Source organism: Anticarsia gemmatalis, chromosome 2 (genome assembly GCF_050436995.1).
Source record: "Anticarsia gemmatalis isolate Benzon Research Colony breed Stoneville strain chromosome 2, ilAntGemm2 primary, whole genome shotgun sequence".
Taxonomy (NCBI): domain Eukaryota; kingdom Metazoa; phylum Arthropoda; class Insecta; order Lepidoptera; family Erebidae; genus Anticarsia; species Anticarsia gemmatalis.
The window spans coordinates 2,703,925-2,723,906 of NC_134746.1; the positions used below are offsets into that span (position 1 = coordinate 2,703,925).

At 36.0% G+C, this 19,982-nt stretch overlaps 2 protein-coding genes across 3 annotated transcripts in view; both read right to left on the minus strand.

Moving 5' to 3' along the window:
• Positions 1 to 322: 322 nt before the first annotated feature.
• On the minus strand, positions 323 to 11,917 carry LOC142978014 (solute carrier family 22 member 3-like). Its single transcript, XM_076122229.1, has 12 exons — positions 11,553 to 11,917; positions 6,635 to 6,873; positions 5,850 to 6,033; positions 5,249 to 5,378; positions 4,212 to 4,340; positions 3,595 to 3,787; positions 3,179 to 3,284; positions 2,577 to 2,809; positions 2,304 to 2,383; positions 2,028 to 2,203; positions 1,412 to 1,566; positions 323 to 453 (listed from the first exon to the last, which is right to left on the minus strand). The coding sequence occupies exons 1-12, from the start codon at positions 11,580 to 11,582 to the stop codon at positions 426 to 428; spliced, it is 1,683 nt and encodes a 560-aa protein (XP_075978344.1). The 5' UTR covers positions 11,583 to 11,917; the 3' UTR covers positions 323 to 425.
• A 560-nt stretch (positions 11,918 to 12,477) lies between these two features.
• LOC142979318 (carcinine transporter-like) overlaps positions 12,478 to 19,982 on the minus strand; it is a 38,818-nt gene continuing 31,313 nt past the window's right edge. For both annotated transcript variants that reach the window (XM_076124180.1, XM_076124170.1), the window contains exons 3-12: positions 18,698 to 18,881; positions 18,150 to 18,279; positions 17,771 to 17,899; positions 17,261 to 17,453; positions 17,008 to 17,113; positions 16,360 to 16,592; positions 15,999 to 16,078; positions 15,459 to 15,634; positions 14,989 to 15,143; positions 12,478 to 14,619 (exon numbers count right to left, since the gene is read on the minus strand). In XM_076124180.1, the coding sequence (XP_075980295.1) occupies positions 14,556 to 14,619; positions 14,989 to 15,143; positions 15,459 to 15,634; positions 15,999 to 16,078; positions 16,360 to 16,592; positions 17,008 to 17,113; positions 17,261 to 17,453; positions 17,771 to 17,899; positions 18,150 to 18,279; positions 18,698 to 18,881 (1,450 nt within the window). In that variant the 3' untranslated portion in view covers positions 12,478 to 14,555. The remainder of the gene's footprint in view (positions 14,620 to 14,988; positions 15,144 to 15,458; positions 15,635 to 15,998; positions 16,079 to 16,359; positions 16,593 to 17,007; positions 17,114 to 17,260; positions 17,454 to 17,770; positions 17,900 to 18,149; positions 18,280 to 18,697; positions 18,882 to 19,982) is intronic.

Below are 19,982 nucleotides of genomic sequence, written 5' to 3' on the forward strand. Positions count from 1 at the left end.
AATTAATTAAGAGAGCTTGGTAATCAGCAGTTGGCTAATAAATTTATTTGAACAATTTAATATGTATAAATAAAAATGAATCATAAAATAGCATGTACGCGCATAACTTTAAAACAATTGCTATAATGTTGATAATTATTGTTTTTATCTGTTTGTAAAAAACAATTATAGTTTGTTTGTTTGTCAGGAAAAGGATTGTACGGGATCAACAGGATCTAAATTCCCATGGGAATGGGATGATTAACATACTGTAACTATATACCCGTACGAAGTCGGACTGGGCCGTTAGTAGAAAATAAAACGTAAATATGAGTAGAAGGCACTTTAATTAAGAATTTGTACATTTGTGATTTACTTATTATTATGTAATTAAAACTTATTTTATTTTGAGATTCCTTTGAGATCTTGAGTGTTGATAAATAAATTTATTCGTCATCTTCGTCTTCTGGTTTCCTGAAAGAAAAGTACAAATTAAGATAGCATTTTTCATAAAGGTAGAAGACATATAAGAAACGCTATGTAGAGAATTGCGTGATGGCGTTATTTAATACCTAGTCTGTTTTATCACACACGTAGATGCGATAAAATCAGTGCATAATCTCTTCAAAATAAATCACAGAGATCTAAATACATCATCACGAGCCTAGATTTTATTCCAACCATATTAGAGTCGGCTTCCAGTCTCACTGGATGCAGCTGAATACTAATATGGAGCGACTATAAATCAGACCTCCACAACCCAGTTACCTGGGTTATAACGTTTGATCTTTCAATTAAGAATTTCTTGTCATCTGGTTCTAAACAAAGAAACACCTACCTAAATAGCTCCAGTAATTTCCGAGATTGTACTTGACATACAAACAGCTGTACCAATTTATGAAATTACGTTACAGATTATAGTCGATAACAAAATCTCAGTTAGTTATATCAGTAAGTATTTGTGTTAGTAATCTATCGTAATCTGCTGATACAGTTATTGAGCAGGTGAGTGATATCGTATCTCGGACCTTGGGCAGGTAATGTGATTAGATGGTACGATTAACATTTGGGATAATGCGTAGATTCCTCTTATTCATTATTGTTTTTTGTGTATTTTACGAGGTTCGATAAATCTAAACAGCTATTGGGTTACAACATTGTATGTTACAAGTGCCTGAAGTTATAGTAAGTGGCAATAAGCCAAGCGAATGTTGACGAAACAATTGTTTATCAAACCACTGAAATATATGACATTAAAAGTTCGTTCTTTTGACAAACGCAATGAGTCACACCTACTACTTTAACGTATATTTAAAGTCTTGATTTCCACTCTTGATAGCAAGCCATGAAGTATGGGTAAAAATTAAATTTCTAGCAGAAAAAATGTCCCCTAAAGTTACTCAATACAAAATTAAGACCTTTTTAAACTCACCCGCATAAAGATTGTTCTCTTACGATCTTCTCTCCATCGGCCATGGTCTGCGGCATGGGCTGTCCCTTCGTCTCCGGCAGTATGATGCCGATACTAGCTGATATTAGCGCCACTACACCCAAGGTTAATAATGGAAGGAGGGCCCATACTCGCTCCTGAAGAAGAACATAAAAATTGTTGCTAGTTATTATTTGTAATACAAAGCTGGTTTTATCACTTGTCCATTAGTATTGGGTAGGTTAAGACTGAAAATTCTTGAGACTTGGTTTTTGGGGAAATCGCAAAGGTAGGTAAAACTAAATTTGATTTATCCTATAGACAGTAACTGTGGTGGATCGAAGGTCTGGCTTTGAAGAAGGCTTCAGAAGTTTATAATACGACGATCAAGAGTTAAATGAGTTTTGGATGACTCTGTTTCTCCAGTTGTCAGTAATTTTGTCACCCACCGAAACTAGTAATTTAACCGTCTACTAATTACCTGACTCTACATTACTGATTTGCACCGACCAACTGAATACATACGTTAGTGTGGAAACTGCTCATCAGCTCGATCGTCAAAGCTTACTCGGAATTGAAAGATCTTTGAAAATATATTAAGTTTGTAGTAAATACTCACTGAGTATACAATGAAGGGTGACAGTATAGTGGCGATGTAGCCGCTCATGTGCATGGCGGAGGAGCCCGAGGCGCGGCCCGCAGTGGGCAGCAGCTCCGTCACCCACTGGAACAGCGTGTTGTACGACATGTTGATGCAGAAACGAGCCATTATGGCCAATGACGCTTGTGGAAGACCTAAAAACCAGTTATTATATAAATTGCTTCGCTTCCACATACTCGTAGGTATAAACGTGAATCAGATCAAAATATATTTTGCAATAAATGGGAAACTTACCTTTAGGAACAAACATAGCAATCAACACCAAAATACCAGATAATGTCATTGGTATACAAGCCAGCTTCCTCCGGCCAAATCTGAAAAAAAAATTAAATCGTCGTTCAGTAGCATTTATTTTTGTTAAATAAGCATATAGAGAACCTATACTCATCTGTGAAATAAAAATATGGATAAGATAAGATATATTTTACCTTTCTTATTTTCACCTTTCGTTAAAAGGAAAGAATGGTGCGAATTAACGAAAACGTGGACAATTTTTAACCAACTTACCTGTCAAGTATAATAGCCAGTAGAGTGATAGACGGTACTTCAGTCGCCGAGGTGAAGGTAAACGTGATGAAGAAGTCCAGCCCGAAGGCATCAGACAGCCGCACCAGCCCGTCGAAGATGATGGAACAGCCCATGTATACTATTATCATGAGGATCATGGTGCGACGGAGTAGGGGACTCTTGATCACGCTGGTGAAGGACTCGCGGGATTCGCGTTTTTGGTTGGAGGTCATCTGTCGAAAAAATTTCAAGTTCTTATACAGGCTCTTCTCATTATAGCTGATGATTTTTATCTAGTAATAATGATGAAAGAATTTGTTCCTGAATCGATTCGGAGTCCTCAAGAAGTAGAGGCATCAACCTGCACTTGGTTGAAATGGAGACTTAAGTTATCTGAGGCGGCTCTTGCCCAACCATGGACCAGTAATGGGATAGTACTCATTGTTTATGTCTAACGTTAGGAAGCTATATTCCTGCAGCAGCCAAACTCTTAAAAGATCGCCAATACAGTTAAAGGTGGATTTTTTTAATTAATTGAGTACAAATTTACAACATGTTATCTTAAATACGGATAAGAAGAATATAATACCAAAGTAACGTACAATAAACTCTTGCATGACATCATCTGGGATCTTCGTTCCGTTCACTTTCTCAAACTTCTTCAGTACTTTGACTGCTCTGTTGACGCGACCTCGGCTCACTAACCATCTGAAAAAATAATATCATTTCATACTATAGTTCAAGTTAACTTTAAATTCTTAACTAGCGACAAAGGAAAGTTATTCCTACTTCTGCCTTTTTGTCCTGGTCAAGCATAGGATCGCTTATAGAAGTAATTATTTCGAAATCTTTTTTACAAATAAGTCTACTACAATATAGTAGCTTCTATCATATGTAGCTTTGCTACTCCTAGTCAATTGCACATGGTCTACCTACTTCTGTCTTTTGTAGAGTGGACAACCAAGTGCCAAACTTACCCAAACCGTTACATTAGTCTTCAAAATCTTCAAATACTCACCTAGCACTCTCCGGCACGACTAAAGGCGCGAACAGCACAATCAGCATGGGCAGTGACGTCACCCACAGCAGCAGCCTCCAGTCACTGAGCCACAGTGCGAGCCACGGCAGAGATATGCAGCCCGCGCCGAAGAACAGCGCGATCGACATGTTCGCCACCCATGTACGGTGGCTTGGACCTACGTATTCTAGCACTGGAAAAAGGATGAGAAATTTAATCAAAGGTACACGGTACATACTCTATATCCGAATGTAAGCAACTCACAAAATTAAAACAAGAAACGATACAGAGTAGTGACGGTCCCAGAACTGACACTCTTTTCCTACACGCCCGGATCTCGTTTCTTTGTCTTCCTCGCAGCTGCTTGGTATATTAAGTCAAGCAAAGCTATTTTGGCGAGCACTATCCTACACCAACATTAGAGAATGGACGGGCATAGGGAGTGCTGCTGAACTCTTTCGTCTGGCAAAGGATAAGACGAAATATGCGTAGCTGATTGCCAACCTTCACTAGTTGGAGAGGCACTTTAAGAAGAAGAAGAAGAAGAATACTACACCTATAATTGATCAGAGTTTCTTTAATACAGTATTCATTAAAGTAAAAGTGAAAGTTCTTACCTAGAATATACATCATCATGAACACATTGTCGAAGGCCATGCCGACCAGGAACCGGCAGAATATAAAGTCTATCACATCTTTGGTGAATATTGTTGCTATGCCTCCAATAGCACCGATCAAGCTTGCCCCTGTCAAAAAGTAAATTATATTTATTAATTAGTAGCTAGATCGATATATAGTATCGATAGATAGTAACAGCATGGGCGAGCGAGAATGCTATTGCCATTATATAATAGATGAAAAACATTTTTAATAATCAGCGCCCCTAACGTATTTCCAGAGAACTATTTTTTTGAATCATTTTTAATGTTAATTGCTTGCTCGTCGATTGATGAAAAAATTGGGCTACTACTGCTGAAATGACGATAATTACTATACAATATTGATGAAAATTCATAAAACAATACCTGAAAACTGTATACAATGTTACAAAGTTCGCATTTTTTTTTTATCAGATATACCTACAATATTTCATTCATAATTGTAGATTATAGATTACAGACCGCTACGTGATATTTTGAACAGTCGAGTCATCAAAATAATTTAGATTGTAAATAGCAGTCCCTCGGTATTTCTGTTGCTATATCAATAATAGTCATTCGGCATACTAATTGTGTGTCACACAAATTCAGTGATCAGACGAGTGTAACGTCTTTTACAGTCATTTAAGACAACATGATGAGTAATGTTTGCAACTGCTTGAATAACTATGCAACTAGATGATGAAATATTAACATTGTTTATTCAGGCTTTAGATAGGTATCACGTAATAGTGGTGCTGAAAACACCGTTTTAGATCACATTTACAAGAACTTTTATTTGGTGTATTTATAATAAATTGATTAATTATTATTATGTAGTCAATTTCTCTTCTAATTTACGTCCACGACTAACCAAATGATGTGTTGTAAATACGGCAAGAGCTAGTCAAAACAGACGATTTAAAAAAAACTCTTGCATAAAGGTACTCTAAAACAATTGAAGAAGTAATTGATTCTCTCAATTTCTCCAAGGTTTATAGAGTATTAGTAAATACCCATCAACGCCGGTACTCTCCCGAAGGTATCAGCCACCCATCCGAGCACGAACCCTCCAACGAAGGAGCCGGCGAAGAACACAGCCTGCGCAGTTGGTGCTATACTTGCGTATTCACACACCCAGCCTCTCTGGAAACAAGAAAAGCAAACTTTTTGTATGTTGCCAGTCAAGAAGTGATCTATTCTGAAAGTCCATAAATGATCATCACTATCATTGGCCTGAATACATCTATTGCAGATAATTAAGGTGGCGTCAGGTAGAATTACTGCAATTTCGTTCGTGGCTCAAAAGGCCTTTGAAAAAAAATAATATAAATTATATTAAAACGATTTAGCTACCATACTACACGACGCGTTCCACCCCAATTTAAATTTTATGTAATGGAGGGTTAAGTTTACCCTTGGGTACATTATAGATTTTAAACATAGGCGGGAAAGCGCAGTGAGCTTCACTACTTAGCCCATTCTGTCTCAATTAACTTTTTTCAAGACTCTTCCTCCAAAGTAATCTGGCAATGGATAAGCTTAGTTGTTGTAACTGAGGATTTACAAGAAAGACTTTCAAAGTCCGTAAACCCTACATAGATAATTGTCTCTTACCTCTGTAACGACAGTCTCGTAAGGTATATCAGTAAACTCAAACTCCCAGCCATACTGACATGGAACCAAAGGTGTCCCATCGGGAGGAGGCTCCATATTCTCTAACACTTGCGACCAGTTAGCGTCTAACGTCATGCAGTGGTCCCAAATCCCCGATGCTGCACCGGGTGCTGATAGATTTCTCCTAAAATATATATAGCCTTAGTAGTTTTCGTTAAATATGCCAATTTATCAGTGGCTTTTAAACGTTTGCTTCGACTATCTTGATTTTGATCAGTTAATTCTTAATGCAGTCATATACTTAGATATGTATGTACATACGTGAAATTATGTTCGTAGAACAAAAAAAATATAATCAGTCAGGTATAAAAGCTTAAGTATATCATTTGCAATCTATGACATTTAATATTATCGGCTTACAGCTATAGGTACATTTTATACGGGTTAAACGAAGTTGGTAGAGTTTCCAAAGGCGACTTTCAGTATACAGCAGCACTGCTAATAACCTCTTAGTAAAAGCTAAAAAATAGCATCATAGTTGTAACATATAAGGTAAATAATAGTATCAAATAACTTCGCTCTCTCTCTATCGGCTTCTCACATTTTTTTTAACGTGGCTAATGCATTAAGCATACTCCTGCGCCCTCGGTGGAGTGCAGGGTTATGTCGGGCTCTCCCACCAGTAGGGTAGGCATACCCACTAAACCGCCACGTGTGTCCTCACGGCCGCTTGTGGCGGCGTGCGGCTGGATAACTGCCGAAGCATGTACCAATCAGCTTCTCACCTGACCTCCAGACTCAAATTAGCAGCAATCAGCTCAGGTATTCTACACCAGTAGTTCTGCGGCGCCACAGTGATGAACATCTGTCCAAAGTACACGAACGCGAAAAAGAAGCCGAAGGGCAGCATTCCGATGAACAGCAGCTTCTGATACAAACCCATCTCTCCCACGTGAGAGAGCACTGACTCCAAGATGTCCGAGTCATTGGCAGGCTTTTTGTTTAGTTCTTCTTTAATGTCATCCTAGAAAAAAATTGGTTAGGGTTAAGTCAATTCAGAAATAATGCTTTAGTTTTCGTGAGAATAATTTTTCATATGATCTGGGATCAAAAGTTCAAAGAATCTGTCTCATTCTAGAAAATACTTGTTTATTCTTCTAGTTCGGAGTTTGGTAGTACCTACAGTAACCAAGTAATATAAATAACTAGCTGACCCACGCAACTTCGCTTGCGTCACATAAGAGTGAATTGGTCATAATTTGCCCCGTTTTTGTAACATTTTTTACTGTTACTCTGCTCCTATTAGTCGTAGCGTGATGATATATAGCTTATAGCCTTCCTCGATAAATGGGCTATCGATAACTGAAAGAATTTTTCAAATCGGACCAGTAGTTCTTGAGATTAGCGCGTTCAAACTAACAAACAAACAAACAAACTCTTCAGCTTTATAATATTAGTATAGATGGAGATACAAAGCGATTAAATCAAGACTCATCAGATAGTGATGATGTGATAAGGGATAAACGACGATTGCTAAACTATTTTCTGGAATCGAATTGATCAGGATCTATACCGGCTACTGCAAAAAATGTGAGGATACTATGTTTGATGATTGTGACAAAATACTTTTTTAATGCTGTATTTGTCGTTTCACATAAAAAATATTTGTATTTTTATATTGTTACTTATGTTGCTATTACGTCGAAACATAGTTACATTAAGTAAAGCATAGATAAGCATCAGTTCCTATCTCAACAATCAGTGAGTGAAGTTATAAATCGATTTTATGTCACTTCATCGTTTACTCGTTAGAACCGCTCTATTGTAGAGCATGTGTTAGTAAAGCCGTATTTTCATTAAATGTAGCGTCAATTTTAACATTGCCACATTGCCTCCATTCTTACTGTAACGTCATAATTAGCCCCTAGTAGATTTACGACAGTAAACCGACGCTTAGTTTGTAACTTTCAGACTATATAAAAAAAATTCGGCGATACACATAATTGTTAAGTTTTTAGGGGCCTAAAAGATCCCTAATATAAAACAAATGAAACTTACTTGCACAAAATTACGAGTATCTACAGACGAATATCTAGAGATCGATGAACCTTCTGGACAAAGTCTTTCTCGTTCACGAAATCTTGCTTCTTTAGCATTAGTCATTGTCCTAACATTATGCACGTAAACGTAGCTAAGCTAGGTACATGGATATTAACACTTTAAGCATAGATCTTTGCTAACAATCGAATACAATATAATGAATACACTAGACACTTTATACTTTATAAATATGTATTTCAGACGCAAAACAATGTCTCAGACTGCTGTGAAAGTTAACAAGTTTGAATTTCTGACAAATAAATAGTTACATATGGTGTTATTAAATGTATTTTAATAATATTTATTTTGTTAAATTATTATGCATGAACTATCTTTTGAAGACAAAAACGTCATGGTTTTTTTATCTTAGTCAAAAGTGCTATGAATGCAATGCCCCACTGCTAGGCATGGGTCACCTCCCGGTATGAGTCTGGAAGACGCTTAAGTATTATTTTTTCTAAATGTTTTTATTCTTTATTACATAGTTTCTATGTATAGCATTTGAAAGTAAATAGATAGTAATTTAGGCTTAAAATAGGTATAAATATCACGTGTAACATTACCGGAATTACTATTTATAATGTATTGTATGATTTTTTACATTCAATTCAATAAGTTTGATCAATCAGCCGTAAACCAGTAAAAACTGGTGTAAGGTCACTATGGCTGTTTCTATGGAACATATTGAATATTGTTGTTAAAAATAAATATTAGGTAGATAGGTACTGTAGATAGGGAACAATGGCATCTTTTGTGTGAAACTGAGAAGTTTAGGTATACCTACATACAACTTTAAACATATTTGTTTTTAAAATAGTAAAGATTCAACGACATAAAATCGGCGACCGTGGCGTAGACTCCAATGCAATACGATAAGTAAAAATAGTAGAAACAAAACACAATGTAATTCAAACAAAATGTTCGTTAACGTTGCCATGGCAACTAAAACTAACAAAATAAACTAACTTTAGCTAATTGTATGCGATTTGAACGCGTCATTCGATAAGAATAACAACTGCCTCCATGTGAAAGACCCACCCTTATATGAAAAGCTTTGACCTTTATATTATCAAGCTTCAATCTTTCGATATGGACAATAATGGACATATTGACTGTGGTGCTTATCGCTGTTCTTATTTTCGAATTTTATATGTTTTTACAATAGTTTAATAGTTTTTACTCACATTTATGTGAAACAAAATGGAATTAGTCTGCCACGTAAGTAGGCTTCATAAAAATAGGGAAATCACCCTTCTGCGTATGGTAAAAATATTGAGCCAAAGAGAAAAAAAAAAGTTTTGATAATTCATGAAGGCATACAAAATCCTCAATCTGCTGTTGGAGGTTCAAATGCCTTAAACTATCATTTTGACACATCAGAAATGTAGACAATGTTTACAGAACAACTAAGTATGTCAGTTTTTTATGATCATACTTACGGTACAAGTAATGCCACCAAAAACATTCTGTAAAAACCTCAAGTCTCGCCGTAAAAAGTTGTGAGATCTATGTAATACCAAGTCGATTAATCTATTTAGTCCCTACTTAAAGGACCTTCTGTCTTAAGTTATTACGTATGTTATTATCATGCCAATTTAAAAAATATACCTCTAAAACAAATTGACCGACTTGGCCATCGCATGATTTGATTATTAGTATGTATCACAGCACGACAAGAAGTTAATGCTCCTGAAATATTAATGGCGAATTTGTGTTTTCTTGCGATGACCAAGTCGATCTATTTGTTTTAAAGGTATTTTTGTTAAATTGGCATGATAATAACATACGTAATAACTTAAGACAGAAGGTCCTTTAAGTAGGGACTAAATAGATTAATCGACTTGGTATTACATAGATCTCACAACTTTTTACGGCGAGACTTGAGGTTTTTACAGAATGTTTTTGGTGGCATCTCACTTCTTTTTGTAGAGCGAACATAAGTCCAATTTGTATGGAAAGACGTTTTTTTTTCATAATTCAACATATTTTCCAATGGGAATGTTGTTCAGTTTCATGGGCTAAACACCCTTACCCACCCTATACTACCTCCCGTTATGCCTCATATAGTAGGTACTTATTTACACCTATTTATTTTATTTTCTACAGTAATAATAATTCATTAACTGCAAATGTAACCTTGTAATCTTATACATTTATAGGGGATTACAAAGTTATTGTTGCAGTTGATGTATTTAGAAAACTGGACCGAAATTTGAAAATATTAAATTTTTCCCATGATTAAGACACTAAACCCTATTTGTATTCTAAATTTTAAGCTTCTAAGTCTGCTAGAAGTACCTTAGACTTTTGATGATCGGTGAGTCAGTGAGTCAGTGAGTCAGTGAATCAGTGAATCAGTGAGTGACAAAATTCAAAATTTTAACAAGTTGTCATTCTTAAACTACTGGTTCAAATTGGCTGAAATTTTAAATATACCGTGTTTATACAATGACTGATTAGTTGCTGAAAATCCAGGCTTCTTGTTTTATCCACAACGAAATTATAGGGGTGTCAAAAATAGCCCGAATTGCTTCGAGAAAAGGATGTTACGGCCGTGCCACTTTTTTTTGCTCGACTTGCGGGGGCACTTCCGTGCCCCCAGATGTCACTAACATAGTAAGCAAACATACGCGACATCTAATGAATTGTAAAATGATTTAACATCAAAGGCTTTTCCATTCAATAATTCCGTTCAATGAAAGATAGCAAATCAGTATTTTAAGTTATATATCTTACGTACGTCGTGAAAACTCTGATTAGTAAAAGTGTTTGTTTTTGTGGACTACCTCTGTGGCGCGGTCGGTGGTGTGTCCGACTGCTGATTATGAGGTCTCGAGTTTGATTCCCGGGTCGGACAAAGAACTATTAGTCCTTTCTAATTTAGATTAGAATATCTAATTTCGTCAATAGCAGAGCGGAATCGTGACCGGTAAATGTATAACATGCATGATATTATGTATGTATGTTTTGTCTTTTCACTCCAATTAACTTTCAAAATGGATTGAAAGTGAAAAAACTCTGTATAACAAATAAGAGCTTACACGACACTATTAAGACAGCAACTACATCAAACTCTTTTACATATTTAGTCACTAGCATTTCAATGTTATATTTGCTTGAATCAAAGACTTTTTTGTCGGTGTCCTCCAAAACACAAAACAAAAACAAAGTACTAAACTCACTCTTAGTTTTTCTTTAGATAATAGTATCAATCAGTCTGCCTTTTTACACCTATTCAAATTAGATACCTAGACTACCTGGCTACGCATTCATTTGACAATCAGCTACAAAATGCATAGAATACTGAACCGGCGAAATTCATACATCCATAAATGAATACCGACTATTGTCCGTATTACGGGTCTACTCGTGTTGTGTTAATAGGGTTTTGGGTTGGGTATATACATAGCTGAAAAACTGTAAATTGATTTTGTTGAACTAAATTCTATTTATTTTAAATTTTATTAATGCCGTAGATGATGTTTCTAATCACAAAACTAGCAATAAAAAAATGTATTGGATACATTTACCACAATGAGTAATGATAGAATCACATGACTCCAATTTCAATATAATAAATCTTCATGCAGCTAAAAAACTTACCATTTTGATAAACGAAACGCCGCTCGCCATAAAAAAAAACTCAGTTACAAACTTTTCAATCAAACTCTTTAGTCTTTACATCACTTTGTAAACAAAACGTCTTCTAATTTTTTTAAGTTTTGGCGGGATAACTTCACTCACAGCTGTTCGCTTGGGGGCTTTGGGGGCAATGACGACGCTTCACGATGCCGGCTTGCGACCAATGAGGTTAAAGCGAGAGAGCTTACCTCGCCTAGGAATCAATAGCCAAGGCCACGGAAAAGTTTACTGTCTGAAAATGGTCACATTTTTGCAATCATTGCCACCTTTTAGAAGATAAATAAAACAGAACGCGATTTTCTTTTCTGCACATGGTGTTCACAAGCGCGCTACGATTTCATACTAAAATGTGTCAAAATAAATGCTTCATGTCATAAATACTATATTTATGTATACATGCGTGTAAAAAGAGGTTAATTCAATTCATGGAAATGTCAATGACATTTTAGATGTTACGTTTCATGTAATAATGTTTATTTTTATTTGTACAAACATGATACATTTATGGTGAACCACATTTTTGACACGATCAATGATTTTATAGTGTAGAGTGAGACGTGATGATATTTCTTTCTCATTCTACAACGTCCTTGACAACCTATGTTTTGTAAACAGTCTTCAGCTGTAATTGTAACTGCTTTACAGCACACTAGATGTCGCTAGGGGCATCATTGGCGCGCTTTTTTATTAAATCCTTGGTTTTGTCTCTGTACTAATTTAGTATTATCACATGTGTGTATTTTCATTGGTTAAGTATTCATATTCTTAGAAAAATTGATACGATTTTTGCATTACACGTACATATAAGTACCTAATATAAGTAATGTTCTTAGAATGTTAATTATAAAAGATGTAAGGAGAAACGAATAAATCAACGAACAAACAATCTTATTTTTAATTCATTTATTTTTTTCAATTATTGTACAACTCTGTTAACTTAATAACTATTGCTTTGTTTATACTTAATCTAAATTAAATACCTACACTAAATCATAAGACGTTCCGTGTTATTCTAGTTAATAACAATCTCAATTTATAAGTATGAAAAAAGCATTTCATTTTTAACAATCGACCTTTCGCAATATTACGAGAGTTCCAGTTTCATATCTTACTTAAAATTGTACATAAGTAGTTACCTACTTTAAAATGTAAGTCAGATTAAATTAACAAATATGATATCTGATAGATTTGCAATAGTTAATTACAATAGCTTAATCAACTTTACCATAGAACATAATAATATGAATAAATAAAATACATACAATTTTACAGATTTTAGTTAAGTTTTCAGTTTTAAAACAATCGTCATGCCATCTAGCGGAAACTAAAGTTATTATTATGAGCCCTAATCCGATCCTGGATCTCAATTAGTCAGATTGTCAGCCCTCCAAAAAAATAACTGCAAAAATATATGCAGACAATTTCATTGAAATAAAATAACTGTCACACGACTGTGGGTTAAGCTGTCGGTAAACGATCTGTGGGTTAAGCAACCATTGGCGCGGTCATTCTATAGATGGGTGACCGCATAGTGGTATTTGAACTGGGCGTCTCCGTGCTTCGGAGGGCACGTTAAAAGTCGGTCTCGGTTGCTGTCTACTAAGATAACAGTCGTTAAGCCACGTCAAAGGCCTCTTGGGCGGCTTGAACAACTTAGACACTAGGTTGACCACTAACCATACGACAAACAAACAAACAACAGTAATATTTGTTCATTAAATTGCCTATAATTGTAACTAGCTCTATCTATAATTTTATCTGGAATATATTGTACGTTTCTTACATTAAATTCTTCAAGATTAAAGGTTATTTTTGCTCTTAAAGTCCCGCTAAATGAGGTTCTATTTGACGAAAAATCTCTACAGTTGGTTTTACGTAGAAGTATCTTAATATTATTAGTTTATAGGTAATATCGATTTTAAATTTTACTGATATGTACTCGTAAAGGCATTTTGTTATTAGCAGACTTTTAACTTCAACAAATACTTTTTACCAAGCTCTACTTAACTTCCTTATAATTTATTAACAAACATTTAATTTTAGTCGAAGTACATCAATTGACGAATATTGAGCAAAGAAACAATATTTTACCAACAATTTTGAAATTTATTAATTTGAATTGTAACTCTTACGCAATAAGATTGAAATTACAAAACTGATATGTTTCCTTAATAACACGATGGAAGCTTCATCTATACAATTCTAATATTTCTAATATTATTTCTTTTATATCACAAAGCGATAAATTCAGGCACTCCTTTTTAATTTAGAACATTTTACACCGACACTAGCGCAATCTATTGAACATCTAATGTAATTCTTATTGTTTCAGTTACGCCATCTATTACGTGTAACCAGAAACTATGCAACAATTTTTTTTTACTGAAAACGCATTTTCCGTAACCTTCTCTCTTCTCCCTCCGAAACCTTTATATGTTATCACAATAAATATGGTTTCTATAAAGCTAATTGTAATCTGTTAACTATTTCAAAGATAGACATTGGAAATTACAGAAATATTCTGAAGATCGGTGACGGTAACTGGAACCTAAATATTTACAAAACAATAAATAATTGCTTTTATGTACCTTTTAAGTACGCACTCAGGCAAATAAAATAAACCCTCAAATAAAATCATACTGACAAACGAATGTCGAATCGCATTTTTTTTTTTCAAAATATTGAAAAACTTGATGCAGAATTAAAAAAAAACTGCCTTGGAAATAAACACGGATTACTAAATCGATGTTTTGTTCACTTTCAATCAAGTTTGAAACTACCTGTGTGAGAATAAGACAAATAATTCACTTGATCAGCGTCTTAGAATCATCTTGTCTTAAACTCCGTCCTCAAACTTAAAAATAATAAAACAAACATTACAAAATTTTGATATGTTATAAGAGGAAGAGTGTACCTCAGATAAAACTATAAAATATAAATATTTTACAACTGATGTTAATGACGCTACGTAATGAAGGACTTTTCTTTGTCACTGACGCATTCCACGTCTTCCTTGTCAGTCTTTTTCCTGAAAATAAACAATTTTGGTTAACACACCACACAACGCAACGGTTATTGAAGAAGATTTTGATTATGAATTAATTAATTCATATTAATTTAATCATGAATTCTTCGTGAAAGAACTAGTTTAAGTGGCCGAAATATCGCCGTCGTTAAACAAGATCGTTTCACTTTTCTTAATTAATTTGAACCGCTTCTGATATGCCATAGATCATATTCGACAACACAAAAGCAAATACTCTATCAAAGAATAGACTATGTCACGTTCGTTAATTCCCATAAACAAACATTATGTAGGTATTTTATTATTTGTCCAGAGATTAAACTTAGAGGAAATTCAGACTACAATTATTCTATAGCTATATTTTACACTAACCCGCATAATGATTTTTCCCTGACGATCCATTCACTGTCAGACATGGTCTGCGGCATGGGCAGGCCCTTGGTCTCTGGTAACATGATACTGATGCCGGACCCCACGCACGCCGTGATACCGATGATCAGCAGCGGAAGTTGCGACCACGCTACTTCCTGTTTTAACGAGAAAATAATGTTAATATTGCATTTAATAAGGTATTTTTATGAATAACTCGATTTTCTTACACTCGGTACATCAATTTCTGATAAAAAATCTGAATATCTAGTCGAAAATTGGCTAGCTATAGAAGATGACTGTAGTAAAGATTTTCTCTCCTAATTTGCTTTAGAGATTATGACAATGTTATTTATTAATTCGATATCCTCTCCAACACAACTCACATGCATGATATAAGAATTGTTAAAACAGAGATAAGTGAGCTAATGGCAAAGTTTAGTAACGAAAAGAGGAATAATGTAGATACTTACAGAATACACAATGAAAGGCGAGAGCACAGCAGCAACATAACCACTCATGTGCATAGCGGCCGAGCCTGAAGCCCTCACTGGTGTCGGCAGCAGCTCCGTCACCCACTGGATCACCGTGTTGTACGACATGTTGATGCAGAATCGAGCTGCTATGGCTAGGGACGCTTGAGGTATACCTGCGAAACACAAAAGAGTATTACAAGCGTCAGATAGCACCAGGCCTGAAAGATTTACGAACAGTTCGAGATACCCCAGGATTTCGATTTGAAGAGAGTAGGTGGAGAAAGACGCTTTTCCTTTTTTACGCGTTTAAGAAGTTTCTGAACCTACAATGCTTTATGATTAAATCTGCTATATGTATATAAGATAAAATTTGCTAACGGTTTAGGAATTAGAGACTGAATGAACCGGGAATCCGTTGACAAAGGACAAATCTAAGGATGGACGACGGCAGTGCAATGATCCAATCCCAAAAGACAATCGGAAAAGGTTAGCTTATGGAGGTCATGAGTTGTTGGTAATTTTGAACATTAAACAAACCTTTGGGCACGAACAATGCAACTATGATCATCACACCAGCCGTCAGCATAGGTACAGTGGTTAAATTCCTACGGCCCCATCTGCAATCAGAAAGCAGCTACATTAGTATTGAGCTCCCCATTAATCAGTAGTTTTGACATATTTTGTAGAAATAAACACAAAACCATGAAGCACTCGTAGTTACACGGATTTTAAATAGATGGGTTTTGTGGTAATTAAGCTGGAATTCTCCGTCTTTCGTACAATAAGTCGGTTCCGGCTGTTTTAAGATAGCTGGCGTTGACCTGTGTCAAAAGCTATTTTTTCTTTGACACGAAAGTCCTTAACTATAATTACATAAAAAGTAAAAGCATATACTTACTTATCAAGCACGAGAGTGAGCAAAGATATAGACGGGATCTCAGTAGCGGACGTGAGAGTAAACGTCAGAAAGTAGTTGAGTCCGAAAGCGTTGGACAACCGCACCAGACCGTCGAATATGATAGCACATGACATGAACGTCATCACCATCAGAATTAAAGAGTTGCGGATCAGAGAGCTTTTGAATAATACCAGTATGGATTCCTTAGTCTGCTTCGTTTGGTTTGATTTAACCTAGAGAGAAAGTAATAGGTTAGTAAGTGGAACAATGCCTGGTTTTGTAGCTAGTGGGGTCGGCGACTCATGGCCGGTTTTCCCAAATTCTGCATGAGTATCGCGACTAGCTTATCAAATGGAATTTTAAAAATATTTTCTTATCTCTCAGATAAGTTGTTCATAAGTTGTGAAACTGGCTCTTATTGAAGTTTGTCGCCCGCGTGGCAGTTGCAGGAATGATTGATGTAAACGGGAAGACGTTTATACCTTGTAGTGTGCCTGCAGGCTTGTGCATGTATAATGTATATGATGGTGAAGTTAAAAAATCGAAAAGCAATATATATAGGCAGACTTCTGTGTGACCGTCTTAAATGTATTCACATTTGAACATTCTTTTGGTCAAAAACCTGCCTGGTATATAATGGTTACTTACAACAAATTCATCCAAGACATCATCAGGGATCTTGGTTCCGTTCACTCGTTCAAACTTCCTCAGCACATCTACTGCTTGACTGACACGACCACGACTCACTAACCATCTGAAATACAAACACAACATTTATAACACTTTAAACTTTTTCCAGAAATTAGTGCTACTTTCTTAGTAGCTCTCTCTTCTAGTTGTACTTTATTACTGTCATCAATTCATACTCGTACATGGTGATACTTTGGATAATGAACCATACCTAGCACTCTCTGGTACAAAGAACGGCGTGAAGACCACTATAAGCATAGGCAGGGAGGTGAACCACAGCAGCTTGCGCCAGTCGCTCAGCCACAGAGCGAGCCACGGCAGAGATATGCAGCCCGCGCCGAAGAATAGCGCGATCGACATGTTCGCCACCCACGTGCGGTGACGAGCACCCACGTATTCTAACACTGGGGAAGTTCAATTATACTGTTAACTTGGTTGGTTTTGGAAAATCAGACTGATGAATAAAGAATGACGTTTTTTGCTGAAAACAATAGAAATAAAAAGAGAAAGACGAAAAAGTTTAGACTCAGTCATGGATATGGTGAAATTTCTTGCAACAACAAATTCACTAGGAGAATAGAGATTGGTGTTGTTCTGGCCGATCAGGAGAATTGTCCTTCTGGCTTTCTGTTACATCACAAGATTGTCAATTCTTCAAAATCATGTACTCACAGTGAAGTAGACGGTATTTTTTATAGAAATCAAAATGTCGATTTCTTACCTAAAATGTACATCATCATGAATGCGTTGTCAAAAGCCATGCCGACGAGGAACCGGCAGAACGCGAAGTCCCACACATCCTTCGTGTAAATGGTTCCTATTCCACCTATTGCACCTATCAGATTTGCTCCTGGAAATTAAAAATAAACTAGTTAATATAGATGAATAGTGATTACGAAAAACAAAAGACCAATAAACCGGTGTTTCGAATTCTCAGATCCAGTGAAGCCAAACATTGTGGTCTCTAACTAAAATTAACTAGCAGCCAAATCCTCACCACCTCGTCGTAATTCCAAACAAAGTTTTTAAACTTTAGGAAGGATAGTTCAAAGCCTTTTTATTCCATTAAGAGTACTAGGTACACCTAAGTGTTTACATACCTATTAAAGCAGGCACTCTTCCAAAGTTATCAGCTAGCCATCCGAAGAACAGTCCTCCCGTGAAGGAGCCAGCGAAAAAGATAGCTTGAGCAGTCGGCCCGTAACTAGCGTACTCACACACCCAGCCTCTCTGTGGAAAAAGACCAAAACAATATAATATTATGAGGGAATGAAAAACGACCTTCCGTAAACCTTTTCACAATAAGATGCAGATCGAACGGTGTGTACTCTTGCATTATTCTGAGTCAAAAACCTAAAATCAATGAGCAAATTGAAACTCAGGTCATCAGCCTAATCACAATTTTTTTTTATAAAAAATTGTTGTAAAAAACAGTTAAGCAAGTTTCCGAACCAGGGACACTTATGAGTGTCTTTCAGAAGCAAGCAAGCACTCCTTAATTGTGATAGCTATGACCAAATTTCCCTAATCAAGCCTAGATTTACTCATTAAATTCCTCCCATTTTCTAATTATAACCCCACTCTGTCAACGTCTTTAACTGCCGGGTAGTCGCGGACAAAATATTGGACGATATTAAGGTTAACTTACCTCAGTAATAACAGTCTCATAAGGTATATCAGTGAACTCGAAGTCCCATCCGTGCTGACAGCGCACCATGGGCGTGCCTTCGGGCGGCGGCGTCATGGTCTCCAGCACCTCGCTCCAGTTCACGTCGTATGTCCTGCAGCTGTCCCAGGACCCTGAGGCTGCTCCTGGCGCTGACAGGTTCCGTCTGAAGAGGAACGAAGAATTCTTTGTAATCGCAGAAGTGATGGACAAAGCATGCATACTAATTTTTGATAAACGTTCTTGAAGATGTAATAGAAGAAGAGTAATAGACGGCATAGACGCAAAAGCAGATTACAGGAGGAGTACATACGTACTACTACTACTACTGTAACATCCTATTATAGCATACATTCAGCTTCTACGTCACAGTACGAGTATAGTAGGTACGATACATTTTATAGAGAATAGATATTCTATGCTCCAAACATATGTAGTTAGAATCTAGTTGATATCTCCATAATTTGTTTAATAACAAGCATAATTCGTTAACAACGCTTGTTTTGCAACCCACGTTTGGCAATAGTTTTTATTTAATTAACCGATAAACGATTGCAACACCATAACATATCACATAGAGTAAATAAACACTCGACAATATATCTTATCAATCGCGCTGATTTTTTACGACATTATTACAAATTATTTATTAACCAGTAATAGGATATCATAATCTTAAGCAAATCATTCAAACGTGCAAATTCTTGTTGATATGTTTACGGCCAGTTTCTTTATCAAAAGTCAACAGACAATATAAAATGACATTTAAATCTGTTGTCATTTTTATTTTGCAATGCAAGAGATGTAGGCTAGAAGTGCGGTTAACGGACATGTAACAACGCCGTACATCCAATACGGCAGTAGCCCGTCTTGCAAACTAATCTGTCAAAGCTTTACCAGTAAAGCAACTATGTTCTTAGACACTTTTTAACCATTTTCCAAACTATACATCAAACACATCATCAGTATTATAATGCATCTGCTAGTGTGCGGACTGCAGCGACCGTCGGTCGCTGCATCTATCTTCCGGAAAGCGACTAAAAAGCCGATTGCCGATGCTTAAAAAAAAGCTATTGTGCAGCCTCACAATCATCGACATTTGCAATATGCTATTGGCAACAGCTAACGGTGCACTCATTTTGATTAACATCGAAAATATTCTACGATAAATGGATGTAGGAATGACCAAATCAGTTAATCTTGTAACAAATTAGCAGAGCACGTGAAGAAAAATGATTAAAAATGTATAATTAGATTATCTCGACTT

Coding starts and splice junctions, on each gene's coding strand:
- LOC142978014 (XM_076122229.1), bottom strand. CDS start 11,582: ATGGCGAGCGGCGTTTCGTTTATCAAAATG. Junction 3,285..3,594: donor GTCGTGCCGGAGAGTGCTAG/GTGAGTATTTGA, acceptor TTATTTTTTCAG/ATGGTTAGTGAGCCGAGGTC. Junction 2,384..2,576: donor CTGGCTATTATACTTGACAG/GTAAGTTGGTTA, acceptor TTTTTTTTTCAG/ATTTGGCCGGAGGAAGCTGG.